The 26,361-nt window shown below is 35.7% G+C and overlaps 1 protein-coding gene across 4 annotated transcripts; it reads left to right on the plus strand.

Moving 5' to 3' along the window:
- LOC5575278 (glutathione S-transferase) lies at window positions 1-23,793 on the plus strand. 4 transcript variants are annotated; one of them, XM_021855658.1, is made up of 5 exons: window positions 1-184; window positions 8,101-8,255; window positions 9,532-9,699; window positions 17,694-17,836; window positions 17,898-18,371. In XM_021855658.1, the coding sequence occupies exons 2-5, from the start codon at window positions 8,123-8,125 to the stop codon at window positions 18,063-18,065; spliced, it is 612 nt and encodes a 203-aa protein (XP_021711350.1). In that variant the 5' UTR covers window positions 1-184; window positions 8,101-8,122; the 3' UTR covers window positions 18,066-18,371. The 4 variants fall into 4 exon arrangements, with proteins under 4 accessions (XP_021711350.1, XP_021711351.1, XP_021711349.1 ...); XM_021855656.1 differs by lacking the exon at window positions 1-184 and adding an exon at window positions 275-532; XM_021855659.1 differs by lacking the exons at window positions 9,532-9,699; window positions 17,694-17,836; window positions 17,898-18,371 and adding exons at window positions 18,768-18,935; window positions 23,127-23,752 and having other exon boundaries at window positions 26-184.
- Window positions 23,794-26,361: the final 2,568 nt, after the last annotated feature.

A 26,361-nucleotide genomic window follows, 5' to 3' on the forward strand; every position in this document is an offset into this window, starting at 1 on the left:
CGAATTCGCTATCGGTCAAATTCTTATCAAACACCGAGCCTAGAACGAAGACGACGGCGGAACCGAGTGAATGAATTCCCCCGCGAATTTGGCCGCGCCGACCCGTATATAAATAAAACCGCCACCGGCGAATACGTTTAGTCTGACCAAACCCCTAGCACCCAGCAGTTAGAGATATCAACAGGTAGGTTTAGAAGTGACTCGCGAGTGGTACAATGCATGCAAAATCGACGCATTTGAATCGATACGCTCTTGCTGTGACCCAACTTGGTGATTGATTAGTGATTCGATTGTAAAATAGAGACTGTGCCCAAAGTGACGGTGTGCAAGATTTGCACTGAATTCGAATTATGTAACGAACGTGGGCAGATAAATTTCAATACGTGATAGAACTGGAAGAATCGAATGAAGAGCAGTAGTGACTCAACAATGCGATAGATAACGAGCATCGGATGTCGCTGCAGCTGGACATTGTGCTGTGTCATGGAGTTTTGATAAAACCCTTGAAGTTTGTCGTGCAAACATTAATAAAGTAAGATTATACTAGAGTGGAAAGCAAATCGTTTGAACAAAAACTCTGGAACTGTTGTCGTATAGGTATAGTGCAAATATGGAATAGAACGGATGCAAAGAGCAACAAATTATTCAATTATCAATTTTCTTAGAAGTCGAAAGGTCTTGGTCAATTATGTTAGTGATGTGATATAATGCGTCTTATTTTTAGAAAAAAAACCTGGAATGCGATTGAACCGATAGTGAAAATTTTTGTCTGAATGCTGCAAATTTGGTTCTCTACTCCTAGATTGAATTTATGATCTATGTTTATTCGAATTTTTCAGAATCAGCTAACAGAATATTCCATACTAGTGCGAAGGAGAAGAAGGGGTTAAAAAGAACTCAGTGCCGTTGACGAAGTAGAATCGATGTTGCATGCATATTCACAACGCACGCACATTTTAGAGTATAAATTATAGTATTCAAGCATAGGGGGAAATCCCCCAGTACCGGACACTTAAGCCAATAAATTCATAATTCGAAAACTATTGATTTTATGGGCTCGTGTTACCCATTTATGATAAATATTATCATTTTTATAGTGTACAAAAATAAAATTGAAAATATAAATTTGAATTTTGACAATGCATTTTGATGATGTATTTTAGTACCAAATTGATCGATCTTGAAAGGTGGCACCCAATACCGGACACGATCTGGAAATACCTCGAATTCTGCAAATTTAAACATCATTCAATGTGTACACTATAGGAATAGTTTATAATTACCAATTCAATGCATTTGCAACATTTACAAGAATAATTTGAGTCTCTCTTGGTTTGCAAGATGCCTTTCAAAAACCTCTTCCATATATGATGAAAAATAGCACATTTTACGATGTTGTTCTGAATGTTCATTCTTCTTAATTTTATTGCATGTTTGATACCATGATCGACGGAATCCATAAAAAATGAAAGTATTTTGAGACACTGACGCAATAATTACAGAGATATCATATAACAAATCAAGATGTCCGAAACTGAGGGACAGGAGGTGCTTAACGAAAATTGTAATTTGTCCATATTTAGTTCAATGATGGTACAAAATACATTCATACTATCAAATTAAGGTTATGTTCGATCATGCTTGCGTGATCCAAAGTATTTTTTCATATTCAAAATAATTACTAAAAAGGCTAAAAATTATGAAGATACGTCAATTTTTTAAGATTTTCAAACTTTTCTACTTTTTTAAAATGACATGCATATTTCAAGGATATGTTATTCTACACAAACATTAGTCTACATAATAGCTTTCTTTTCTACTAACACACCACCTTGATTGGACCATGATTTCTCAATGTTTCGACTTTGTCCGGTATTGGGTGCTGTCCGGCACTGGGGGATCTCCCCCTATAAGCTGGTAAAATTAGCTAAAACCATCATCAAAAACAAAAGGTTAATTGTTTTCGGAAAATTTTAATTGATGTGACATTAGGCTCAAGCTCAATTAAAAATGGCTTGGTTTTGAATCCAAACATAATTAGATTTCTAAAAATGTAGTATTTATATATTGTACACCAATATGAGAAGCTTGACCTTGATTTCAGTACAAAAGCCTATGATCAGTGCCAGATTTGGGCTTCGGGAGGCCCGGGTCAAATCTCTTGTTTTGGGTACAAAATTAGCAGGAAACTCTAAGCATAGAAAAGTTTAGTATTATGAAAATGAAATATCCGGAAAAGTAAAAAAAAATGTAATATTACTCAAATATTACAATAGAAAAACAATCACTTCGTGGATGTTGCGTATACAAATGAATGATGAAATCGAATTTTAACTGAATCATTCTCAATCAAGTTCAACATTGAAAATGGTTCAGTTGAAATCAAGACTATGTGAATTATCAAGACTTGGATTACAACAGCAAAGATTATAATTTTTGCTTCACATATTTCCATTTCATGAACTTGAACGACAGTCGTTATTGAAACAATAAGCAATTCGGCTTTTTTTTTATTCTATTATCCACAAATTTTCTGATTTTCTACCTTTATTGTGAGAATAAATGATCCTATCGCGGGTGGATCAAACAATATGCTATTGAATGCTCAATTTGATTTCCGTTACGGTAAAGAAACAAACGATTATCTAGCGTTACTTTAGTCATATATTCAACAAGTCTAACAAGGAGTAACTGTTTTTAGAAAAGCACATGACTTTCACTTTCGTTCAACTAAGAACTTTCAGAATTAGCTATATTAGCCTTCGCCAAGCTTCTTATCTTAATTCTTCGCTTAATAATTTCAAAGTTCCATATATTAAAAACACTTTAGATAAACTCTGCACGCTTAGACAACTTGTAGATGATGCCATAGTCTCTGTAAATAGACCTCAAGCGGAAATCTTGCAACACGGTGTCTTTGTGGAGTAACTTTATTACAAAAAAAAAATAGGTAAGTCTGTAATTTCGAACTAAAAACAATTAGACTTTGCTCTTTCATTTGCGACCAAAATCAAAATAATCGGTCGGGGGGTCCAGAACATTTTTTTTTATTTTGTGTGAAGTATTCATGGATATGTGTTTTTGTACCGACACACATTGCGTTGAACATAGATACGGGACAAACTGCAAGATCAAACCATTTGAACACCTTGGCTTGGAAGGTAAAGTTGTTCTTGCTCAAAAGAGCTGTAATAAGCATATGTGACAAATGATATACGCATAATTGCAAAACTGTCTCAAACGTCATTTTTGTTATTGTCCACGAAAAACGTTGAAAATCGTACTTAAATTGGTTATAATGATATAAGAAGTTATTAGGAAATATTTTTAATAGGTGAAGATGCATCGATATCAAACCTCGAATTTTCAAGAGCTCGTTTGTAGATTTGTATCTTGACAACCTTTTGCGTTTAACATTTTATTGATTAGTCGCCACCAGCGAGTGACCAGTGTGTTACCGGTTGTCTGCTTCTCTAGACTTGTGCTTTTGAAAATTCGAGGTTTGGCTTCTATGTATATTCACCCTTAAAACCATTGATAATCGAGTGTGTAGCTCGTTGTTATTAAGCAGATAAACGGACCAAAATAAAAACTGTCACCGCTGGGAGACAGAGGAGGATCTTCTCTTCGTCGTAGCATTGTGAAATAAAGTGTAAATCCATTCGTTTGCTCAGTAATAACAAGCTATGGCTTTTAGGACGAGATCATACATAGATTTCTCTTTTTACTAGTAGAGGATGGTACACAAATTATGTCATGCTAAATTTCAATTTTTTCGACCCCCTCCCCCCCTTTGTCACACTTTCTGTATGAGTCCTCCGATAATTTTGTAAGGCTTGTCATGCATGGCTTAAACCAGACCCCCCACCCGCCCCCTTGGAGCGTGAGGTAATTTGTGCATGACCGTGTTGCTCGGGCCTAGATACAAAAGTGAAAGTTATTCGCTTTTCAAAACTAAACTTAGATGAAAATCTTTTGTGAAGAAATTAAACAAATCGGTGTAACTGTTTTTGAGCAATGAGCTTTTATGTTTTTGGTACCACGCTAGCCGTAACGAGATCTTGAAAACTTCTTAAAACATCATATTGAAATTTTATATGAGAAGTGTCGGTCCCCCAAGGAACATCGAAATATTTTTAAAACCAGTTGACCAATGGTAAATACCGACATAGATTCCAAAAGTAGAAGAGTTTTTTGAGAAGTTGTGAAAAAATGGTGGAAAAATATAGAGAAACAAAAAAGTTATCGCGATTCAAATATATTTTTGTGCTGAAAAAATGAGGCTGCCGGTAGAGGGGTTGAGCTAAATAATAGCAAACAAACTCATGAATATCTCTTCTGCTATCTGTTGAATTGAATTTCTCTCTTCAGCAAATTTCTTTATTATGGTTTGAAGAATGAACTTTTACAATGGGATAATAAGTTTGTACTTACATTACAGTACAAGCGTGTTTGGAACATATCTCAAAATTTCTTCATAGTAATTTCCATACATACATTGTCTTTGGGCCACCTTAAATCACCACCTAGAAAGCTGCGAATTTCACAGATACTATTTTTATAGTAAGGATAGTAAGGAACATATCTGAGATTGAATTCTCAAACATTTTTTAATTTTGAACCGCCCTAATATACATAAACACTAGATAGGCAAATTCAAACATATCTGCAAGTCTCTCGAAATCAAAAAAAAAATTACTCTGGACCCCCCGACCGATTATTTTGGTTCTAGCAGCAAATGAACGCGAGAAACCTAGACTTTATTGTGGAGAAGTTTCAGACTTACCTATTTTTTTGTAATAAACTTGTTCTACGAAACACACCGTGTGCAAGGCCATAGCAAAAGTACCTTGACGATCTATCCACTTGGGCTAGTAATTTAGGGATCGTGGAAATATTTTTTTTGGCTCCTTTGCACCTCCCAAAATTCCGGACCTGGCTATAATCAAAAACTTATGTATATTAGGGTAGAAGCACCGGTTTAAGCCAACAAAGGGAAAATATACTTCTTTAATATATATATTCTTCTTCTTCATGGCATTAACGTCCTCACTGGGACAGAGCCTGCTTCTCAGTTTATTCTCCTTATGAGCACTTCCACAGTTATTAACTGAGAGCTTTCTTTGCCAAAGTTGCCATTTTCGCATTCGTAAATCGTGTGGCAGGTACGATGATACTCTATGCCCAGGGAAGTCAAGGAAATTTCTAGTACGAAAAGATCCTGGACCGACCGGGAATCGAACCCAGACACCTTCAGCATGGCTTTGCTTTGTAGCCGCGGACTCTAACCACTCGGCTAAGGAAGGTCCCTTTTTTAATATATGGGAAACCCTATGAATATGTACTCCCAATACGTCAAATTGAAGATTTCAATCCATATTATGTATGGAAGATTCTATATCATTACCCGGAATGCAATTTACTGGAAAATCTTTTATCGGAATATACTATTACCCGAAAAAATCATTTACCGGTAAACAAAATCTTCCATTTCCGACGAGCTTCATCAGTACATTGAATGATGCTTAACACAAATTATGCCACTGTAGTTTAGTTATGTTTGATAATATGAATCGAAAAAATTGCTCATCAAATAAAAAAAGGCTGTAATTGAGTGAGTTGAATGTCTCAGCATTCAAAATGATTGGAGTTATGATTATACAAGCTGCAGGCGGGTGGTAAACTGGTAAATTTGAAAAATCACAACTAAGTACAGACGTAACGAAATAATTGTTTTACCACAGAGCTGGTAGTGACTGAGTGTCTTGAACATAGGAACTTTAGAGATCTCTTACCTTTTAAAAAGAGACCAATGGATCCAAAAAGAAACCAAACAGGAATCCAGAAAACAAAACGAAACCTAACAGGGACTAGGAGATAAATGTTTGATTACTCATAGAATCAGATCAGACATTTCTCTAAGAATATTTCTAAGAGGTTTTTTAAAAAAAAATCGTGACGTAACAAGAAGTAATACTGCTCGAATCCTTCAGGCTTTTATCCGGTGATTCTTCCATCGATTTCTTTAGAACATCCTCCTAGCCTCCCATCTAGAATATCTGCATGAGTCCAATCAAAATTTCTCCAGGGATCTCTTTGATTTTTTTTTAAATTGTCCTTCAGGTTTTTTTTTAAGATTTGAACTAAAAATTTCTCTAAGGATATCTCGAGGAATTTATTACTCCAAAGATTCTTCCTAAGAATTTTGTAGAAATTCCTCCAGTAAATCTTTCAAACATTTCTCAGGGTAATCTACAAAGATTTTTTCAGGCATTTTTCCAGTGTCTCCTCCAGGCATACCTTGAGAGAAATGCCATGAGATGATAGAAGAAATAAAAAAATGAAACATAAAAAAGTTATAAAAAGTCACCATTATTAAATAAGAATTTCTGAAAAAACTTATGAACTCCTGGTGAAGTTTTAGAGAATTCATAGATAAATTTCAGTTTTCATTTATATCAAAATATTTCATTGAACAGCTCGGAAATTTATTATCTAGAAAACTTGCGAACATAATTGAAAGAAGAAACAATAGAATCTCTGGATAATTCCCGTCCTTGGAAAACATCGCATGGATTCCCTAAAGACATTAAGGAAAAAATACTGTAGTTTTAACAGGTGTTGAACCTTACATGGGCTTTGAAAGATTCCTTAAATACCGAATTTTATTGAGACATTTTTAGAAGAACTGCTGGAATCATTCTTGGATAAATTGATGGAGAATTCCGTACGAAAAAATCTACAGGAACTTAATGATGAATCATATCGGGGGGATAACAAAGCATGATAAAACATGCTCCAAATCCTGGGGGACACTATTGCTATCGGATGTTCGGGATTGTTTATCGTGTCATTAAAATAAAACACAATGGTAACTAAGTGAGAGAGATATGGGTTTTATCATCACTCTTTCTCTTTGCAGCTCTCGTTCGCTGCTGTCATTGATCGAGCTTGTGACAACTTGCGAAACATTGCCGATCATGGAAAGACACAGATGGAATGCTTTTCTTCGCTTGCTTTGATCGTGCTTCGTAATCAATTGAGATCGCATACCTGTCCTTAATAGATTTCCTCGAAAAACCCCTCGTTTGAGTGAAGAACAAGCTATTATGTGTTGAAATTCACATTGATAAACGTAAAAAAGAATAACCCCTCTAGGATCTTTTTGAGTAACCGTAGACGAAAAGACAATCAGTGGAAAAATATCTGGAGGATCCACTAATCGACTAATCCTCCAACCGAATTATGCAATTGTTACTCTATGAGATCTTCCAAAGATGCCATGTTTTCATTATGTTTTTTAAGAAATTTATTCATTTTTTTTTTTTAAACCCAAAGATAGTCCTTAGAATTGTTTTCAAAGTAATCACTGAGGAAATTACTGGAAGTAGTAGCGTTGGAGTGCCCAAACATTACCTGGAGCAAACTTAAGAACTTCCTATAAGCATCCTTTGAAAAACCATTGAAAGCATTTCTGGAGGAATCTCTAGAAGAATTTCTGGAGAGATTCCTGAAATTATTCCTAATGAAATTTATGAAGAAACGACTACGATAATTCCTGAAGCTTTTCCTCGAAGAATCTGAGTAGAAATTCTTGTACACTTGCATGCAAGTTGGCTGGATTATCTGAGAAATCCCTGAGAAATTGATGTAGGAATTACTGCTGTAGTGTAGTATTTCCTGGTGTATAAACACCTTCTGAAGTACCGTAAAACGGAGTATCCTAAGATAACCACTAGAGAATTCAGTAAAATATTTCCTGTAGGAATCTCTGTGGGAAACCTGGGAGAATTTTCTGAATAAGATCTATGGAACTTATTGAAGTACCATCGTAGGAATTTTCTAAAGAATTTCATTGGGTAGCTAGAAAATTTGAAATAATTATTTTTTTAATGGATTATATTGTATTAACTTGAAAAATCAAGTCCATGTATCGGTAGTAGCTTCTCAAACTCTCACTAAGTACTAGGCTATTTTTTTTTTAAATAATTCCATAAACAACAACAGTCAAATAACCAATCAATCCATGTGTTGACGGGAACTCTAATCTATAAATTCTAATTACAAAAAGCTCATCACAATTATCCTTATCTTCTACAGCGCATCAAGCCAGAACCCAAACATGCCGGATTACAAGGTCTACTACTTCAACGTCAAGGCCTTGGGCGAGCCTCTGCGGTTCCTGCTGTCCTACGGCAATCTCCCGTTCGATGATATCAGAATCACCCGCGAAGAATGGCCAGCTCTGAAACCAAGTGAGTCACGTCGGGAACACGTTTTTACACGTTTTTAGCTGTGCCTAACCCTGCCCGATAACGAAACGTTTGTTTGAGTTTTCACCGGTAGCCATTACATCATCAGCCATTTCTTGTAAGAATTTATCAAAAAGGCCTAATTACTTGTTGAAAGTCAGATTAGGATAATGATATTTTCATAAAGGTTAAATTTGCATAGGTCCTTTGGGGTCTCATGCACAAATTACGTCACGCTCCAAGGGGGAGGGGGGGGGGGGGGGGTGATCGAGCCAAGTGTGACAAGCCTTACAAAATTTTCGGAGGACTCATACAAAAAGTGTGACAAAGAGGGGGGAGGGGGTCGAAAAAGTTGAAATTTAGCGTGACATAATTTGTGTACCATCCCTTTTGGAAAATTTTACAATAAATTCATTATCTGTCTGCATGATTACCACTTATCAAGTACAGTCAATTCTTTATAGCTAGATATTACGTATTTATTGTCATAAAACCATAGTAAACGGTGGTTTTCATGGCTACCTTGAACAACAGTTGCACTGATTTTGTGTGCTATAACTAGATAATTCCTTCAATATCGAGTCGTAGAGAGTTGACTGTAGTTAGACATTTGTAGACGTAATATTTAGATAAGGTTTTCTATTTTCGTCCATGTGTTACTCAATACATTCGGTTTGATTTGAATTGTCATGGTTTGCGGTAAACAACTCACTCAATTTCAATTTTCCGATGATAACACTTGTCCCCTATTGACAATGATTTTCTGTTCTTTAGCATGCTTATCGCGATAATCTCAGCCATCTCGACTGTAATACTAAATCTACTAGCTAATTATAACTCAAGAGCAAAGCGTGCCATGCTTGTTGGGATTGATTGTCTTGTAGCTAATCATCTGTTGAGATGACATAGAGGCCTACTAGATGATATCACATTGTTTACCGCTTTGAAACTAAAAGTGGACGCAGCAAGGAAAACTATTATCTTATGACTTAAATTTTAATATTGGCTGGATTTTACAAAAAAACGAACCCCCTCACGACATTCACCGACTCATCTACACCCCACATTCACAGTGTAAAACAAAATGGCAGCTTTCTCATCGCTTCATCATCCTGGTTTGCATCATCACATAGGTTTTACTAGCTTGTAACATGTTTGGTGGCAGCTTTCGGGGGAGGCACTGGTGTTATCGACGACGAAACCCCTCCTACGAACGAACCCAAACCAAACGATTTGCTTTTCTTTTCTCTCTTTTTCCCTCTTTTTTCGCGTTTTACAGCGATGCCCATGGGACAGATGCCGGTGCTGTCGGTGGACGGCAAGAAGGTGCACCAATCGGTGGCCATGTCCCGCTATCTGGCCAAGCAGGTCGGCCTGGCCGGTGCCGACGATTGGGAAAATCTCATGATCGACACCGTCGTCGACACCATCAACGATTTCCGTCTGAGTAAGGATCGATGAATTTGGATGAGTTCAGGGAAAAGGAACACGAGCGTTGCCATTGCTTTATAAGTTTTAAACGACTTCAAAAAGGTTTTATGTGACATTTTTATCAAGGATAAACCTTATTTACAGGTCTAGCTTTAAGAGACTTCTTTTGAAACGCTTTGTTTGGCGGTGTCATCATAGTAGCCTTGATTTTTTTAGTATGGACCAATGCACGAGTTCATTATTTGACGTTTGAGCGGTGCCGTGTTATTTATGTGACCATGGCAACGAGTGAATTCCGCACCGCTCAAACGTCAAATTAGTGAACTCGTGCATGGACCGATACAGTTAAACATCTATGAGTCAATGTTCCATGACTCAATATCGACTCACGGAACCATACTAAAACCGATATTTGATTGAACCATAACAGAGCCAAAACCATGACAAATTCGAAATGAGTATTAATATGAAGGATCTTTTTTGAATGATGATTCAATTTTCAAATCAGAAAAGAAAAATAATGAAGACAGAAAAAAATCTGTTTGTTGAGGTATAATTTCATGACAGGAATTAATTTACTTCCAAGAATAGCTCGAACAGATGTAGGATGTGTTTCTAAACTACTAATAAATTTCTCTCTAGCTACTAGCTACAGTGAGTCTGTAGCATACAAACACTATATGAGTGATATATTCATAAAACTTTCCACAATCACATAGATTGGTATTCTTCATTTTTATGCGATACCTCCCTAACTCGATGGTCACTTCAATATGGAGTAAGGGAGAGTTGACTGTATAAATATATAAGTAATGATTGATATCATTTTTGGAATGTACAAATACAATTTCTACTTGCAGTTGCAGTTAATGAACCGATGAAAGTTACTAACATAAGGACAAATAGAATTGCATCAATGTCCTTTATCACTTGAATTTCAAAATATCTTGCCGATTATTCAAGCAACGATATTCGTTATTTTTCGAATAATATTCCCCAGCAATAATAAATCAATTGTGAAACATATCGCAAACTTGGCCAACACATCAGCTCTTCTGTAAATCTTACAATGTGCAGAAAACCCACACAAATTAATTTAATAAACCTTATGAGTATGTAAATCATACAAAGTATCTTTGAGTTCCAAAATATGAAAATAAAATTCAAAGCATTCAAAGCATGAAAACAACTCGAACTACCAGAATATATGATAAATATAATATGTTCGGAGTAAAGGTATAATCTAGTTGCGTCGCGTTGCGCGGTAAAAGAGTATTTCGTAGATTGCATACTCTAAACTGTCATGTTATTTACTTTATCGCTCTTATTCCAATTACTTATGAAAAACTATTTTGTATGAAATATTGCAATTTTAGGGAAAACTTTCCGTTTTACGGTGCAACGAAAAGCTACCGCAGCTGTCACATCACTGATTTGCACTGGTGAATCATCAGTAGGCTTCAATGATACCTTAGATACCGTCTTGATGATCGTTGTTTGTTGCTATTTTTCATAGCGTTTTCTCTTTCAAGCATACTATGATTGAATTGTTTGCTTCAATGATGGAATGATTTCCAAGCCTGCGGTAGAACTCTGACAGCTGCGGTAGAACTCTGCGGCTACCGCAAACCGGAAAATTTTCTTAACAACCGTAATAGCTGTTCTGAAAAGACATGACAATTTCCGTTTCCGGCCACGCCCATCTTCTCCGTTACGAGGAAAGGGAATGCTAATGATGATATGATACCTGATTAGAGAGAGGCCAGCGACTCAGCGACGCCTTTATAGATGTCAAGGAGTTGGATGATAGCGAAGGGAAAAGTGTAGGATTCAATATAAGCTAGTGATACGTCCGGATTTAAATTGTTGGGAGTGACGCTGCTAAGAAATTCAATGTCACTACATGCGCGTGTCTTCCAGAGATGGGGCACAGGTATTTCCACATAGTATCCTAGCTAAAAAAACCTTTGGTACCTAAAATCAAGATGATGTCAAAATCCAAGATGGCCGCTAGATTTTTTCACTAATATTCTTATTCTTTACTCGACTCGAATAAAACACCAAAGGTTGAAAACTTGTTTCTTTGTTGTACAAAAAATGATGTTTGTATCGATTGCACTCGCCATGTACGTCAAAATCGTATGACATGATTTAGAAAATCGTTCATTTGATAGGGTAAATACCATTGCTCACCTAGTTTCTGTAGCCTATCTTACGCAATTTTTCATCAGCTTTCTGATGGTGATCTCAGAATTCAAAACTAGCGGTGCGCTAATGGTGAAAAATCGATTTTTCTAACAAAATTCAAGATGGCCGCCAAAATTTTTTTTTCAAGTTTAAATTAAAGCTATATCTTTTCTCTATACGATGCCACTAAGTTTGCTATGTGTTCCAAGCGAAATATGAGACATATCCCGTGAAGAAATACCCAAGATTTATCAAAAAATGGGCTTTTTCGCAAACTGTTCAGCTAGCTGGCGTACGAGGGGTCCACCAATTTGAGAAAACAGAAAGGACCACCCTTAAGGCCCAAGTAAAAATGGTGCCAAAGTCAAAATTGAAAAAGCAGTTTTCTCTTTTTAAATAGACAAATCGAAGAAAATAAAAACACACAGCTCTTTTATTTGCCAAATAAAAAGGCTGTGTGTTCTTATTTTCATCAATTCATTATTTTAAAAGGAGAAAACTGCTTTTTCAGTTCTGACTTTTGAGCCATTTTTTCTTGCACCTTAAGTTTTATCGAAAACTAGCGATCAGTGACATAAAATTGGAATTCTAACGATGGGTGCCGATGGCGGCCTGGTTTCAGCGAGAATTGCTCAGTAATTTATCTACAAATTAGAATTCCTTTAGAAAAGGCTCCAAACATTCATCCAGTAGTTCTAGGATTTTTTTTTCAGGGATTCTCAGAATAACTCCTACGGTAGGATTCCTCAAGGGTTTCCTCGAGAAATTTCATCAGAATTTTACCTAGGGGTTTCTAAAAAATTGACCTCAGAGGTTCCTCCAACAAAGTGTTCAATTGTTTATCCAGGAATTTCTCTTTCGATTCTTTCTTTTTGTAAGGGAACTTTTTCATGGAATTTTCTTCAAGGAATTCTCTTATAAGTCTCATTTAGAGATTTTCCAAACGATTGTTTCATGTATAGCTATAAAGATATATCTAAAGTTTTTTTTTGTTTTCTTGTTGGATTCTTTTAAAGAAACTCTTCTGGAGTTTGAAAGGATTCTACTTTAAATTTATCCTAGGACTCTTTCGTGAATTACTTGAGGTATTCCTTCATGTCACTACACCCAATCATTTTTTCTTAAAAAAACTGAGTTTTAAAAAATATCTGTGTTATAAGCGGATTGTTGTACTTTTCCTAGTACCGTAATCCAGGAGCAAAATGATCACTATTTTACAAATTTCTGTTAAATTATCCTTTTTTTTCCTTGGGATAAGATACTGACAACTGAATTTCGGCATTGTATGTCATGAACTAACATGAATATTAAAAATTGAAATTGACTTACTGGGCGAAATTGATCACCAAATAGTCAAAAACGACATTCGTCTCTGATATAATTGAACTAATTCCCTTATCTACTAAATTTGGGTCCCTTAGTTCAGAAAGTTTCGTCAAAGTTCTTACATACAACTCGTGAATTTAACCATTTTTGCACAGTCAAATTTTGGAAACGAGCATAATACGCCTAAATGTATTTCGCTTGTAATAAATACTTTTTCACAAAATAAACAGTATTATGACACACTATGATAGTTATGCAGTATGATTTTGAAAACGAGTTCAGTAGGTTAAGTTTAAGCTTACAAAACATTTCATACGCTTAAAATTTGCATGCAAGTACCAGCCGATTGTTTAGTACTGACTTCTCCAACAGTATTGCTTACACTTTAAACATTTTTTAATATGTCTGTGCAAAACTATCCTCAATAAAAATAAAACTGTTTAAAATCAGCAATAGATTGTAGAATCTGGTTAGGCTTGTATATACCATGGATCACTTCACCAACCATGGATGACTACCAGATCCTTACCTTATCCCACTAACTCTATATTCTTTCCAAGACAACTGTGGAGATTCAGAGGTATACTCGGTGTCTAGTAACAATGGGTATCTAACTAACATTGTTTTAATTCACCGATTAACGTAAGGACATGGCCGCCACCGTTTTTGCCAATATTGGCTTTTATATTATAAGCTCTCGGTTTGTGCTACACCGCATTCAAAATTGTTTACCTATCATTTTTTCCGATATGGTATCTAGATTAGATACACAATGAATCCTAGCCACACAGTGGTCCAGATTTAAAAATTCATGGCAAAAATAGCGCATTCTCAATGTTTTACAAGTTTTGATCATGACAAGTGTGGAACGTGTTTTAGGGTTGTTTTGGGCATATTCACATTTTTTTTGGTTTGCATAGAATCAAATTTTAACAAAATCGCGGTTTTTCATACATTTTGAGGCTTTCAAATTATGAACAAAACGAATGTTTAGGCAAACTTAGGCATGAACATTCTTCCCTAATCGATTTCTTAGACTTAATAGAGCATTTGAGCAAGCTATATTCGCAGGGAGTGGTGGGGATCGATTTGTATGATATGAAGAAGCTGTCCTTTCATTATTTTACGTACCTATAATAAAAGCTGATAATTTGATGGGAATAACGACAAACAAAAACAAACTTGCATCCGGGAAAGTTAAAACTAGGTAAAAATCAGTTATCGGCCAGAAAAAAAAAACTTATGATGAAAACTTAAATTGCGCTAGTTTTGATGAGTATGAAAATCTTTGATGAGTATGAAAATTAAGGTTTTTGGCTTTGTACACCTACTTAAGGTCAAAACATGAAGAAAAACAATTTTGTTTTGAATCTTTTGTATGTGTTCTTAACTATTTGATATGGTAGATGAATGTTTTACTTTGTTTTTCAACCAAAAACATGTTTGGAAATTGGGTTTTTGCCAGCTTTTTAGAAAACTGGACCTCTGTGAGCCATCTTTAGAAAATGCCTTCCGATCTTAGTTTCTTTAATGCTTTTTGTTAAATGTTTTATTACAGATTTTTATATGCATTTTTTTTTTAATATTCGAAATATTTCAAATTATTGGAGGAAAACGAATAAAAACCTGCAAAAATTGATAACTAAACAGCAAAACTGAGTATCTAGTGACTTTACCATGAAGAGCACTTTACATCACTTAATGAGAAGCTGAGAATTTATATTTTTGAAAACAAATTTCCCAAGCATGAACTGCACTACTGTACGTATCAAATCACGTTGTCGGCGATTTTTATGGTATGGGGAATACGCGATTTTCGTGACAGAATTTCATTCACTCGCGATTTTCGCGTCTGACACACCCAATCCGCTACAAATCCGCTTAAATCGCGAAACCCTCGACTGCAACAGCCCTTCAATTCCTGGAACATTTTCAGTCCTACGGGAATTATTAAAAAAAACCTAAACATTTCTGGACATTTCTTTAGGATTTTCCCACGGTTCAATCCAAGAATCACTCAAATAACTGTACCATACGTTTCTTTGGTGATCACATAGAAATCACTCTAAGAAATTCATCAAGGATTCTACCTAAAACACTCTCTGGATTTATAAGGATTCCAGCCTCGATTTTTTGGATATAACAGCTAGATTTTTTTCGGTTCTAGTTGAATTTATTCAAGAAATTCATGAGAAAGTAAATCTTGCAGGGGTTGCTTTAGAAGTTTCAACGGAAAATTCTCAATGGATTCTTTCAGATTTTTTTTCCAGATTCTTACAAGAATTCCTTTAGAAGTTTCTCCATGAAATTGTTTCAGAGATCCAACAATTATACTAAAAAGATGTCGAGAATGAACGACTTTCACCAGGTATTTATCCTTGAACATATTTAGGTAAAATCCTTCAAGGATTGCTCCAAGATTTTTTAACGGATTTCTCTAGTGATTTCTCCGTGAATACCGTTACACATACTTCTTGATATCTTCGTTATTCTTTTTCATGAATGCTTTCAAGAAAAATTTTCAGTTATTTTTCAATATTTTTACCATGATTTCTTGTAGAAATGTATAATAATTAATTGGAAATTATGCTTTTCAAGAGCTCTCCGTTTTGAAAAAAAATGCTTATCGCATGTAAAATTGGTTCATAATGATCACAGTTCCCAGGGAGATTCATGAATTCTTCCTAATCTTATTGGCGTTACCTCTCAACTGGGAAGCCTGCTTTTCAGCTTAGTGTTCTTTTGAACACTAAGGAATTTAGGAAATCTCGATAATTTGAGGTAAATTGATTAGATCTGATGTAATTGTGACTTTCACGTGTTTAGTTTTGTTTGAAAAAGACACGGTAAAAATTTGTATTCAAGACAAGAAAAAGTTTAAGTTAGAATGTTTTTTTTTTCCTTTAAAGTGCCCATCTCGTGATGTATGGACGGTTGGTAGTAAACATAATTACCTATCTTGAGACAAAATTTCATTCAAATATTTTGTTTTAAATTGACTTTAAGCTTTGAAAATCTTTTTTTTTTCAGCGTAGGCCACACATTAAGTTTTTTCAGTACCGTAATCCGGGGTAACATTGATCAGCGGGGTAACATTGGTCGGTATGATCCTGCTCGTAAAAAGTTCGAATCATCATTTATTGATGAAATATTTTCAAAGCATGAATGGTGCCTCTCTTTCTTACATTCATAATCTAATGGAAATTGAGGTTTTTGTGAAAATAGCATTAAGTTCATGCGTAAATTTGTCAACATTTTGAATCAATGATTTTTATTTTTATGGATTACACTACCGAAGAAATGGTATCGCCGAAAACGATTCCGTTGTCAAATCTTTCATAATTTTATTTAATTAAGCAACATTAACGAACTAATATTAAGAATTCAGAAAATCCTTAGGGAATTGCATACCTTTAGGCGTATTGCACGGTTCAAAGTGATTTTATTTTTTAAATAACTCAAATAGTAAATGACTTGTAAGAGTTTGGTCTTCATATTCGGCATCAGGGGCCATGATTTAAGTAAGCAACGACATTTTCAATATTTCCGAACGTTGTTTACATGGGTGATCAATGTTACCCCATATCAGCTAAATCAAAAAAAATCACTTAAAACATTTATTTAAACATACTTAAATCTTTTGAAAACCAAAATGCAGTGTATGGTCACGAGCGGTGGATGCCAGTACTTGTTTAAAAAATATAAAAGTTGCGACATTTGCATTCTCTGATGAAAAATTTAAGAAATATCCCAAAAACTGATCAATGTTACCCTGTTACGGTACAACAATTTTTTAGGAGTGTATATACGATTATATCATTTTGAAAAAAAATCTGGTAAAAAAGTTTAGCCTTTTCGAATGATAGTCCAGATACATTTTGCAAAAACTAAGTATGCAAAATGGCTTACTTAGTCTATGTCTACACATCTATAAAGTTTCATTGAAATCTGAGAGGGTTCTGCCAACATCTATTCGAGATGGCGCGAAATGCGCCTAAAGATTCTTCATGAAAGTAATTCTACGTATTGTCTAGAGATTGAAGGGATTTTTCAAGAATTCTATAAGAATTACTCAATTAAATTGTACATGAATTACTACAAGGCAGGGATTTATGTATAGTAAATTTATAGGTTTATTTATTGGAAAGTCAATGCACATTAATTTATTTTTAAATGAAATGTTGGAAAATCCACTGAGAAATGAAATTATGTGAATAAACATGTAATATTGCGTTCTTTTCAATGCTCCAAATATGTGCATTGATTTTAACCCAATTTTCAAAGAAAGTTTAGTTTCCATTTATTTAATTTTACAAACTTTTCGATTTACATGTCGTTTAATTTTCAATATTTTTTGCTGTGTACGCTATGAAAGTGAAAAACTATATTCTTCACGATAGCTAAAAACCTTTTTCGAACAAACACCACAACATAAGGCAACGCTCGTAAACTTTCCCGGAAAATGTAACGCAATGCTAAGCTTCCGCTCCCTTGTAGAAATCGCCGTTGTGTCCTACGAGCCCGATGATGACGTGAAGGAGAAGAAGCTGGTCACCCTGAACAGTGAGGTCATTCCATTCTACCTGGAAAAGCTGGACGACATCGCCCGTGATAACAACGGCCACATGGCAAATGGCAAAGTAAATGCCAAGACAATCGAGGAATCTGTTCATTTACTAATCCTAAAAATTTTACTTCCAGCTCACATGGGCCGATATGTACTTTGTCGCCATCCTGGACTACCTGAACTACATGACCAAGTCCGACCTCGTGGCCAATCACCCGAACTTGCAGAGAGTGGTCGACAATGTCACGAGCATCGATTCGATCAAGGCCTGGATCGATAAGCGACCACAAACTGAGATCTAAACGACACCACACTCAGCCAAAAGGAACGACAACCTACCATTACTACAACATTCAACGGAGACTTTCACCACAGTTCATAATCTACACCATCTAAAGCGTTCCCGAACGTTTTTAGAAACATCAGTGCCATTTAAAGCATTGAGAATCAATCACATTAACATGCACAGAAACGCATTCACCAAATAAGACCAGTGAATATGCATTACACAACTTTGTTATAAGAAACGATAATAAAACTTTAAAAAAATATGATCCAATAAATATCCCCTACACGTTTTATCTGGCATATCATCAGCAGAAATAAAAGACATGTTTTCCTTGCTGCAAACCCTGTCTGAAACCGTGGCCCTCGATTGGTTTTCGTATTTCGCTGAGATAACATCTGAGAGCATCTCCTGTCGCTAAAAGCTTGTTTGTTTAATAAGTATAATTTATTTTTTGATATGATTGTCTGCCGCTGATAACAGCAGCGCCTTCCCGAAAATAACGTAAGTCTACCCGTTTCACCCATGAATAGCCATAAGAAAGCTGCTTATCATCATCAATAACTGTTTTACACTTTTCCAAACACTTCTTCTTCAACGAAACATGCTGAATTTTGACCAATCGCCAATCCAGCTTATATTAAAGTTTAACAAACATTTCTCTGCTTTCTCTCTCTCGCTTTCTTTCTTCCTCTGTCCCCCATCCTCTCGTTTACAGCAATGCCCATGGGACAGATGCCGGTGCTGGAGGTCGACGGCAAGCGAGTCCACCAATCGCTGGCTATGTGCCGCTACGTGGCCAAGCAGATCGGCCTGGCCGGGTCCGATCCGGTGGAGGAGCTGCAAATTGATGCGATTGTTGATACGATTAACGATTTCCGTCTGAGTAAGTATTGGTTCGCGTGAATTGGGACAAAGCACTACTCATGAAGTCTATGTATTCTCAAAGACTGCTTGTTGCCAAAATATCTATCGTCATTATATTTCTTAATGGGCCCAGGTAGCCGTAGCGGTAAACGCGCAGCTATTCCGCAAGACCAAGATAAAGGTTCGGATCCCTTTTCATAGAGGAAAGTTTCTTGATTTCTCTGGGCATAGAGTATCCTCGTGCTTGCCACACGATATACACATGCAAAAATGGTAAATAGGCAAATAAAGCTTTCAGTTTAAATTTGTGGAAGTGCTCATTAGAACAATAAGCTGAGAAGCAAGCTACGTCCCAGTTGGAACGTAACATCAGAAAGAAGAAGAAATTCTTTAATACAGTCAACCCTTCATAACTCCATATTACGTATCTCGATACCGAGGTATAGAATCATAGTATAACATGGTTTTCCTGGCTTCTTAGAGGGTCTTTTGAATCATCGTAGTGGCACTCATTTTGTGTATCGGTGTATCCCTAATTCAATGGTCCCTTCATTGAATCATAAAACGTTGGCTAGTTAATGGGCTGGAACATTAACTGCCACTTCAACTTAGTGACTTATAGACGTATTATAGTTATAGCTGCTCTATTGTTCTTGAGCCGTTTGATTCGTTCATCATCCGCCTTCATCGGTACTAGCTATGCCCTCAACCATCTCGGTTTTATCGTAGTGCTACTTTCACCTTTCTATCATGATACCTCCATCCTTATCCAGACACTATGGTCACTAGCTGGTGGTGACCAATCGATTAAGTTTTCAGCTCAAACGGATGTTTGGTTCTCCAGATTTGTGCTCTTGAAAATTTGAGGTTTGGCTTCGATTCACCTTCAACTTAAGCTTCATAAAACTCAGTCTTGATAGTTTATATTGACTTGAAGAAGTATCACTGTACGCGCTAACATGCATAAAGTATGCTGATACTTTTTCAGCTGAGTCAGTGCAAAACCAACTGAATTTCTTTGATTCGAAATCGTTAGATGAATTAGCAACAATCATCAACGAGGCGTACAAATTTCAATGACGGCCTACTTCGCCTTAAAACTTGTTCATTTAAGAGAAATTGGTTTTGCCCCTATGGACCAGTGCATGAGTTCATTATTTGACGTTTGAGCGGTGCCGTGTTATTTACGCGGCCATGGCAACGAATGAATTCGGCACCGCTCAAACGTCAAATTAGTGAACCCGTGCATAGGCAGTGCCGTAGCGTGCGGTTGGCCAGGTTGGCACCCGCAAAGGGCGCCAGCCTAAAGGGGCGCCAAAATACGTGAATCACTCATTAAAATTCTTGAAGATGCATATTAAATTAGGGCTTCTAATTAGTAACAATTTCAAAAGAATTATAAGACATAATAAAGAAAAATTCAAAACAGTTTCTGAAAGGCTTTAACAAAATAAACAATTAGCATTTCAAAAGATATTGTTCATTCCTTATATATTTTTCTAAAGTTTGAAGTTCAAATAAATAATCATAAGTTAAGTTTTTTTAATGAGAAGAAACAAAGATTTGTATCATTCAGATAGCTGAAATAGCTGATTTCACGGATTTTGTCGGTAAAATAGTAGTTTTCACAGGAAAATCTGTAATTTTGTTGTTTACAGTTCAATTTCGGTGATTTATTCCACAGGATACTGCGATTTATTTTGAGTGTTTATGTATGCTGATGACTCGATTTATTTGTTAAAATTGCTAGAAAACCTTACGATTTACGACTCTTTGAGAAGTTGACAGGCAAAATTGAAATTCTACTAAGCCTTGATAGGTTGCAGCATTATGACTAAATTCGAAGAAGACAATCTCACCAAATACCAGGCTGAATCCTCGAAGTTTTTTTTTTTTATAGAATACTGAACATAAATCTAAGATTATCCTGAGCGTGATCCACGAAAATTCTGCCCAGAAGAACTGAACAAGATTTTCACAAAATCAATGACAAGATTCTGTCCTGCTCAGAATCTCGCTTTATCTTGATTGGTCTGTCACATAATTTTAGGTGTCATTCTGATAGAATGTTGAGTATTTTTTTCATAACTCTTATCATTTTGTAAACTGCTCTAAACCTAGCCCAAAATTCTCACACCAAACACATTTTAGAATCTGTAATATATTTTTTAATAATCGTAAGAATGTTCTACACTAGCTGAAACTAGCTGGGTTCTACAAAAATAATGTAGTAGGAAGGTTGAATGTAGTTATTTAAACCTCTTCAACATTGCTTTTAATATTTGACCATCTTTCAGAAAGTTTGCATGATTGAGATTTTCTGTGTTCACCTTCTCTTCCACCGTGAAGTTAAATTTAATTACATATAAAGCTCTTGAAAAAAAAAACTTTTGAATTTTTGTAAATAGAAGGTTGTGAAGAAAGCTTTCAATTTGGATGGTAATATTCCTTGGGAATAAATTGAAAACTCTTCGATATACTTCAAATACTTTTTTATTAATTATTGACAAAATTTGTGATTTCCAAACAGCAGTTCTGCAATAAAACTTCTAGAGAATATCTTGGCTAAATCTAATTCTTAAAATATATCCCTTAAAATCCTAGAGAATTTTCTTTGCTTTTTCTATAAATTTCCTGAAAATTGAAATTTGTTTTAATTTTCAAAGAGTCTAGAGCATCCTACCATATCTAAAAAAATATTACAATCCTTTACAATTACTATTATGGGGTTGGTCTTTGTTTAAAAATCATTACTCTGTAATGAGTTGCTATTGCTTGCTCGAATGGTATTTCAGGCATAAACTTTTAAATTCTTTCCAGTTAACCAGGGTGAAAAGTTTTAAAACTATGCTTGAAAACAAATGGTACGAAATTTTTAGGAGAATTTCTTTTAAAAATTGTATTTCACCAAAATTTACAAATTTTGTTTGAAACATCTAGTAGATACTGCAAATTTGTTCTTAGCCATATGAACTGTATATTTCTTCGTATTTTTTATATGCATCTTTCTGATGTTATTCAAATGTACGCAGACAAAATTCATTAAAAATAATAGAATACACATTTTACTTGCTGGAGTTATGTCAATAATATAATGTGTTCTGATCTCAAGAAAATAATATAACTTTTTGTGACACATTTGACGATTTTCATAAAAAATCTCGTACAAAACGCTCAAAATATTTCAAAAATAATTTTTGCTAAGCTTTGATTAAGGGGCGCTGAAATGGAGCTACGCCAAGGGCGCCATGAAGCCACGCTACGGCTCTGTGCATAGGTCCATGGACCGATGCACGAGTTCACTAATTTGACGTTTAAGCGGTGCCGAATTCACTCGTTGCCATGGCCACATAAATAACACGGCACCGCTCAAAAGTCAAATAATAAACTCGTGTATCGGTCCATAGTGCATATTACCCTAGGAACCCCTATATCAAGTGTCGGAAAAACGAAAGTGAAATTTGGATCGAAAACAAGGATAGAAAGAGATCAGGGCAAAATGAAAACTTTCGTGAAATTTAGTGAAAGCAATTTTATTAATTAGTGTCAATCGTTCTGATACATGAAAGGGCTCCCTCTCAATCACACTAGCAAGAAAAAAAACTTCTCTAGGTTCGTTACTTTGCTCAAAATCTCGATTCTTCCACACCCTTGGGTGTTATATCCAAATTAGGATATAACAATTTAAAACTGAGAAAAACTTAAAATCATTGCAATGGACAATTGAAGCAATATATTTAGTTTTTATCGTCAAGCAATTCATATGCAATACAGATTGCATGATTGTGCGATATTTGCCAGAAAACCATTCGCCAGAAAACCATCCGCCAGAATGTACCATTTACCAGAAAACCATTTGCCAGAATGTACCATTCGCCAGAAAGTACCATTTTTGCAGGAAGAATTTTAGTAGGAATAGGTATTGAAAAGATGTTCTAGACCCTAGATGACCAAATGCAGAAATTGGTAGATGGATGATAGAAGCTTCAAACCCATTATGAAAAAAATACTACCTGAAGGATCTATTGAACGGTCTCGATGGATTATGAGGATCCTTTAGAATTTTGCAATAGGATCTACTGCGAGCAGGATAAAAAAAAATGACATTTGTGTCTATTTTGCTTAAAAAGAGACTTTAGATACTTTCTTTGCAATTGAGATGTCATACAATACACCACTAAACAATCCAATTTTATTATTCATTCCACAGAGATTGCCATTGTTGCCTACGAGCCGGACGACATGGTAAAGGAGAAGAAGATGATCACCCTGACGAACGAAGTGATTCCCTTCTACCTGACCAAGCTGAACGTGATCGCCAAGGAGAACAATGGCCACCTGGTGCTGGGCAAACCGACCTGGGCCGACGTGTACTTTGCCGGCATCCTGGACTATCTGAACTATCTGACCAAGACAGATCTGCTGACCAACTTCCCCCAACTGCAGGAGGTCGTGACCAAGGTGCTCGAGAACGAAAACGTCAAGGCGTACATCGAGAAGAGACCGGTGACTGAAGTCTAACGCCCCAAACGCCACGAAAGAAGCAAAACTACCTACTAAACTCGAATGGGATAAGAAAAACGAACGCTACGCCATTTTTGTGCTGTTTTAGTCTAGGGATAAGTCAGTCGCGCGAAAGAATCAAAACCTGTTTTGGGAAGGAATTGTATCTATTCCTGCCATGATGGTGGCATCTTTTATGAAACCGTATTTCACTAATTGAACGTTGTACATCTCCACAGTAAGAGAATATCTAGATTCTAGTCAATAGGTTGTACGTTTAAGATGTGTGTAAAGAAATATTTTAAGTTGTCCATTAAGAGAGGGTCCGGTCGAGAGAATACATTGTGTGTAAAGTCCACATCGAAACTAACAAATGGGTGTTTTTCTTCGGTCTTCGAAAAAGTCGATTTCTTTAATTTTATTTTATTCCTTCATTAGTATGATTTCAATCATAACATTGATTTCTTGTATCCAGCTGTTCTTTGTCAAGCAAAAATATTTTCTTAATTTGTTAAAACTAAATTCAGCTATGAAAATGACTCACATTTCATTAACAACATATAACATTCCATTTGCATTTGCGTTTCATTTCGTAGCAGTTCAGAATTTTAATTCACTTGCGAGAAACACTTTTTAATTAACTTAATCTAACTTTCTAACATCATTGATAAATTTATTCGACATTTACTCCAATGTAATTCAATAACAAATTACCAGGGACGGAGCATCAGGGTTATTTTCAAAGCTTTATTTTGAATCCTCTGTAGAGCTTGGAGAAATCTTGGTATTACAATAGCTAGTCCATATTGTTACAGCATACAAAATGGCCACTGCCTTTTTGAAGATAGAAAGTTTGTTCTTGAGACAAAGATTTGAATTTCTGGTAATAAGTTATGTAAGTATTTCGTCTAGCATGAGTCTTAGATACTTAACTTCATTTGTCCAGTTTATTGCATCCCTTCTCATCGTGACGAGCAACACACATTTTCGGTCGATCACCGGTTTTCACCGAATAATTTGCTTCATCTGCTTTCCAATCACTACAAAGCCAACTCGGTTTACGTTTTATTCAATCGCCGCCGCTTTAGGGGAAAAGCACTAATTTTCGACCTTTAGCTACAAGAATTCTGTGCCAAATTTCGGATTTTCATACAAAATAGCTCTTATTAAGTCGAATCCTCTGAGCAGAATCTCAATAGAGAAACTTAAAAGTAGATGGAGTACCGTGTACCTTTTAATTCCGCTCCTAAATGCTTATCTTTGACAGATACGCGTATTTCGACTACCACTTGCAGTCTTCTTCAGTGTCAGTTACTCGTATCCACTACAAAACAGACCAAAATCCTATGAATGGTTCGAAAATTAGTACTACAGTATGGCCTATAAAAATGCGAAAATCGTCATACCATGTACCAGTAGTTTCTATATGGAAAACGAAAACGAAACAAAAATGTTATTTATTATTTATATTGTTTTATCTGTTCAAACTTTGTTTTTGCTTTGGACATAATTTTTATCTTTTATTATAGAGAAATTGCCACATTTTTGCAATGAAAGCGTTTAGAACGTCAAAAATGGAGTGAGATCCTCCACAGCCCTTGTATCGAGCCTGGAGACATACAAACATTTTATAATAAACGGCTCATTTCTGGGTAGACGTGGTTGAACCTTCAGGTAAGTGTTATAAATAACTCTGTATTGCCAAAAACCTATGAGCTAGTATTGATCTATTACTAGGGCGATTCAAATTTCAAAAATGTTTGAAAATCCAATCTCCCATATGCTCCTTACCATCCTTACCATAAAAATAGTGTTCTGAGAAGTTTTCAGCTTCCTAGGTGGTGATTTAAAGGTGGCCCAAAAACAATGTAGGTTTATATGGAAATTACTATGGAGAAATTTGGAGAAATGTTCCAAACACGCTACTACTGTAATGTAAGTAAAAAATCATCATCCCATATTGAAAACTCATTCTTCAATCCTTAATAAAACATGTTGCTGAAGAAACAAAACCCTTTTCAGCTAATTTTGTTTAGGATTTTTGTGCATGTTAGCAGGGCTATAATCCCATATTAAGCTAAATAATAGCAAAAAAACTCATGAATATCTCTTCTGCTATCCGTCGGATAGAATTTCTCTCTTCAGCAAATTTCTTTATTATGGTTTGAAGAATGATTTTTTACTACGGGATAATAAGTTTGTACTTACATTACAGTACTAGCGTGTTTGGAACATTTCTCAAAATTTCTCCATAGTAATTTCCATATAAACCTACATTGTCTTTGGGCCACCTTTAAATCACCACCTAGAAAGCTGAAAATTTCACAGAACACTATTTTTATGGTATGGATAGTAACGAGCATATGGGAGATTGGATTTTCAACCAATTTTAAAAATCGAACCGGCCTAATCTATTACTCATCATAAATATGGAATCGCATCACCTAGTATTGCAACACCCCAGTTGGATATTGCAGCACCCCCCCCAAAAGTTTAGCATCACCTAAAAACTATAATATATGTGATGCAGTATCTCGGAAGCTTTACTTTCTGTAAAGTTGCGGTCTTCAGAAAAGTTCTTCAGAAGCCTTATGACGTTCATTAGGTAAAAATTTGATGCGCAATTTTGCCGCTACGTTGCGCTAGTGTGCATATAATTTGGTCATATTCTAGCAGACTCTCATGAGCTAGAGTCTACTGAAATATGACCAAATCACATGCACACTAGCGCCACACAGCGACAAAATTGCTAATCAAATAGTGCTACCTTAAACCGCTTTCAAGCTTCTGAACAACTTTGCTGAAGATATGAACTTTCTAGATGGCCAACATCATGGACTAGAGCCTTCTCAAACATGACAAAACTTAAATGCACACCAGCGCCACGTAGCGGTAAAATTGCTAACTAAATGGTACTTCCTCAAATTGCTTTGAAGCTTCTG

The sequence above is a fragment of the Aedes aegypti genome, chromosome 3, assembly GCF_002204515.2.
Source record: "Aedes aegypti strain LVP_AGWG chromosome 3, AaegL5.0 Primary Assembly, whole genome shotgun sequence".
Taxonomy (NCBI): domain Eukaryota; kingdom Metazoa; phylum Arthropoda; class Insecta; order Diptera; family Culicidae; genus Aedes; species Aedes aegypti.

Bases quoted from the DNA above. Each gene is read 5' to 3' on its own strand.
- LOC5575278 (XM_021855657.1), top strand. From the start codon at position 453: ATGTCGCTGCAGCTGGACATTGTGCTGTGTCATGGAGTTTTGATAAAA. The intron at 533-8,100 runs GTAAGATTATAC...TATCTTCTACAG, and splicing joins GTCGTGCAAACATTAATAAA to CGCATCAAGCCAGAACCCAA. The intron at 18,936-23,126 runs GTAAGTATTGGT...TTCATTCCACAG, and splicing joins GATTAACGATTTCCGTCTGA to AGATTGCCATTGTTGCCTAC.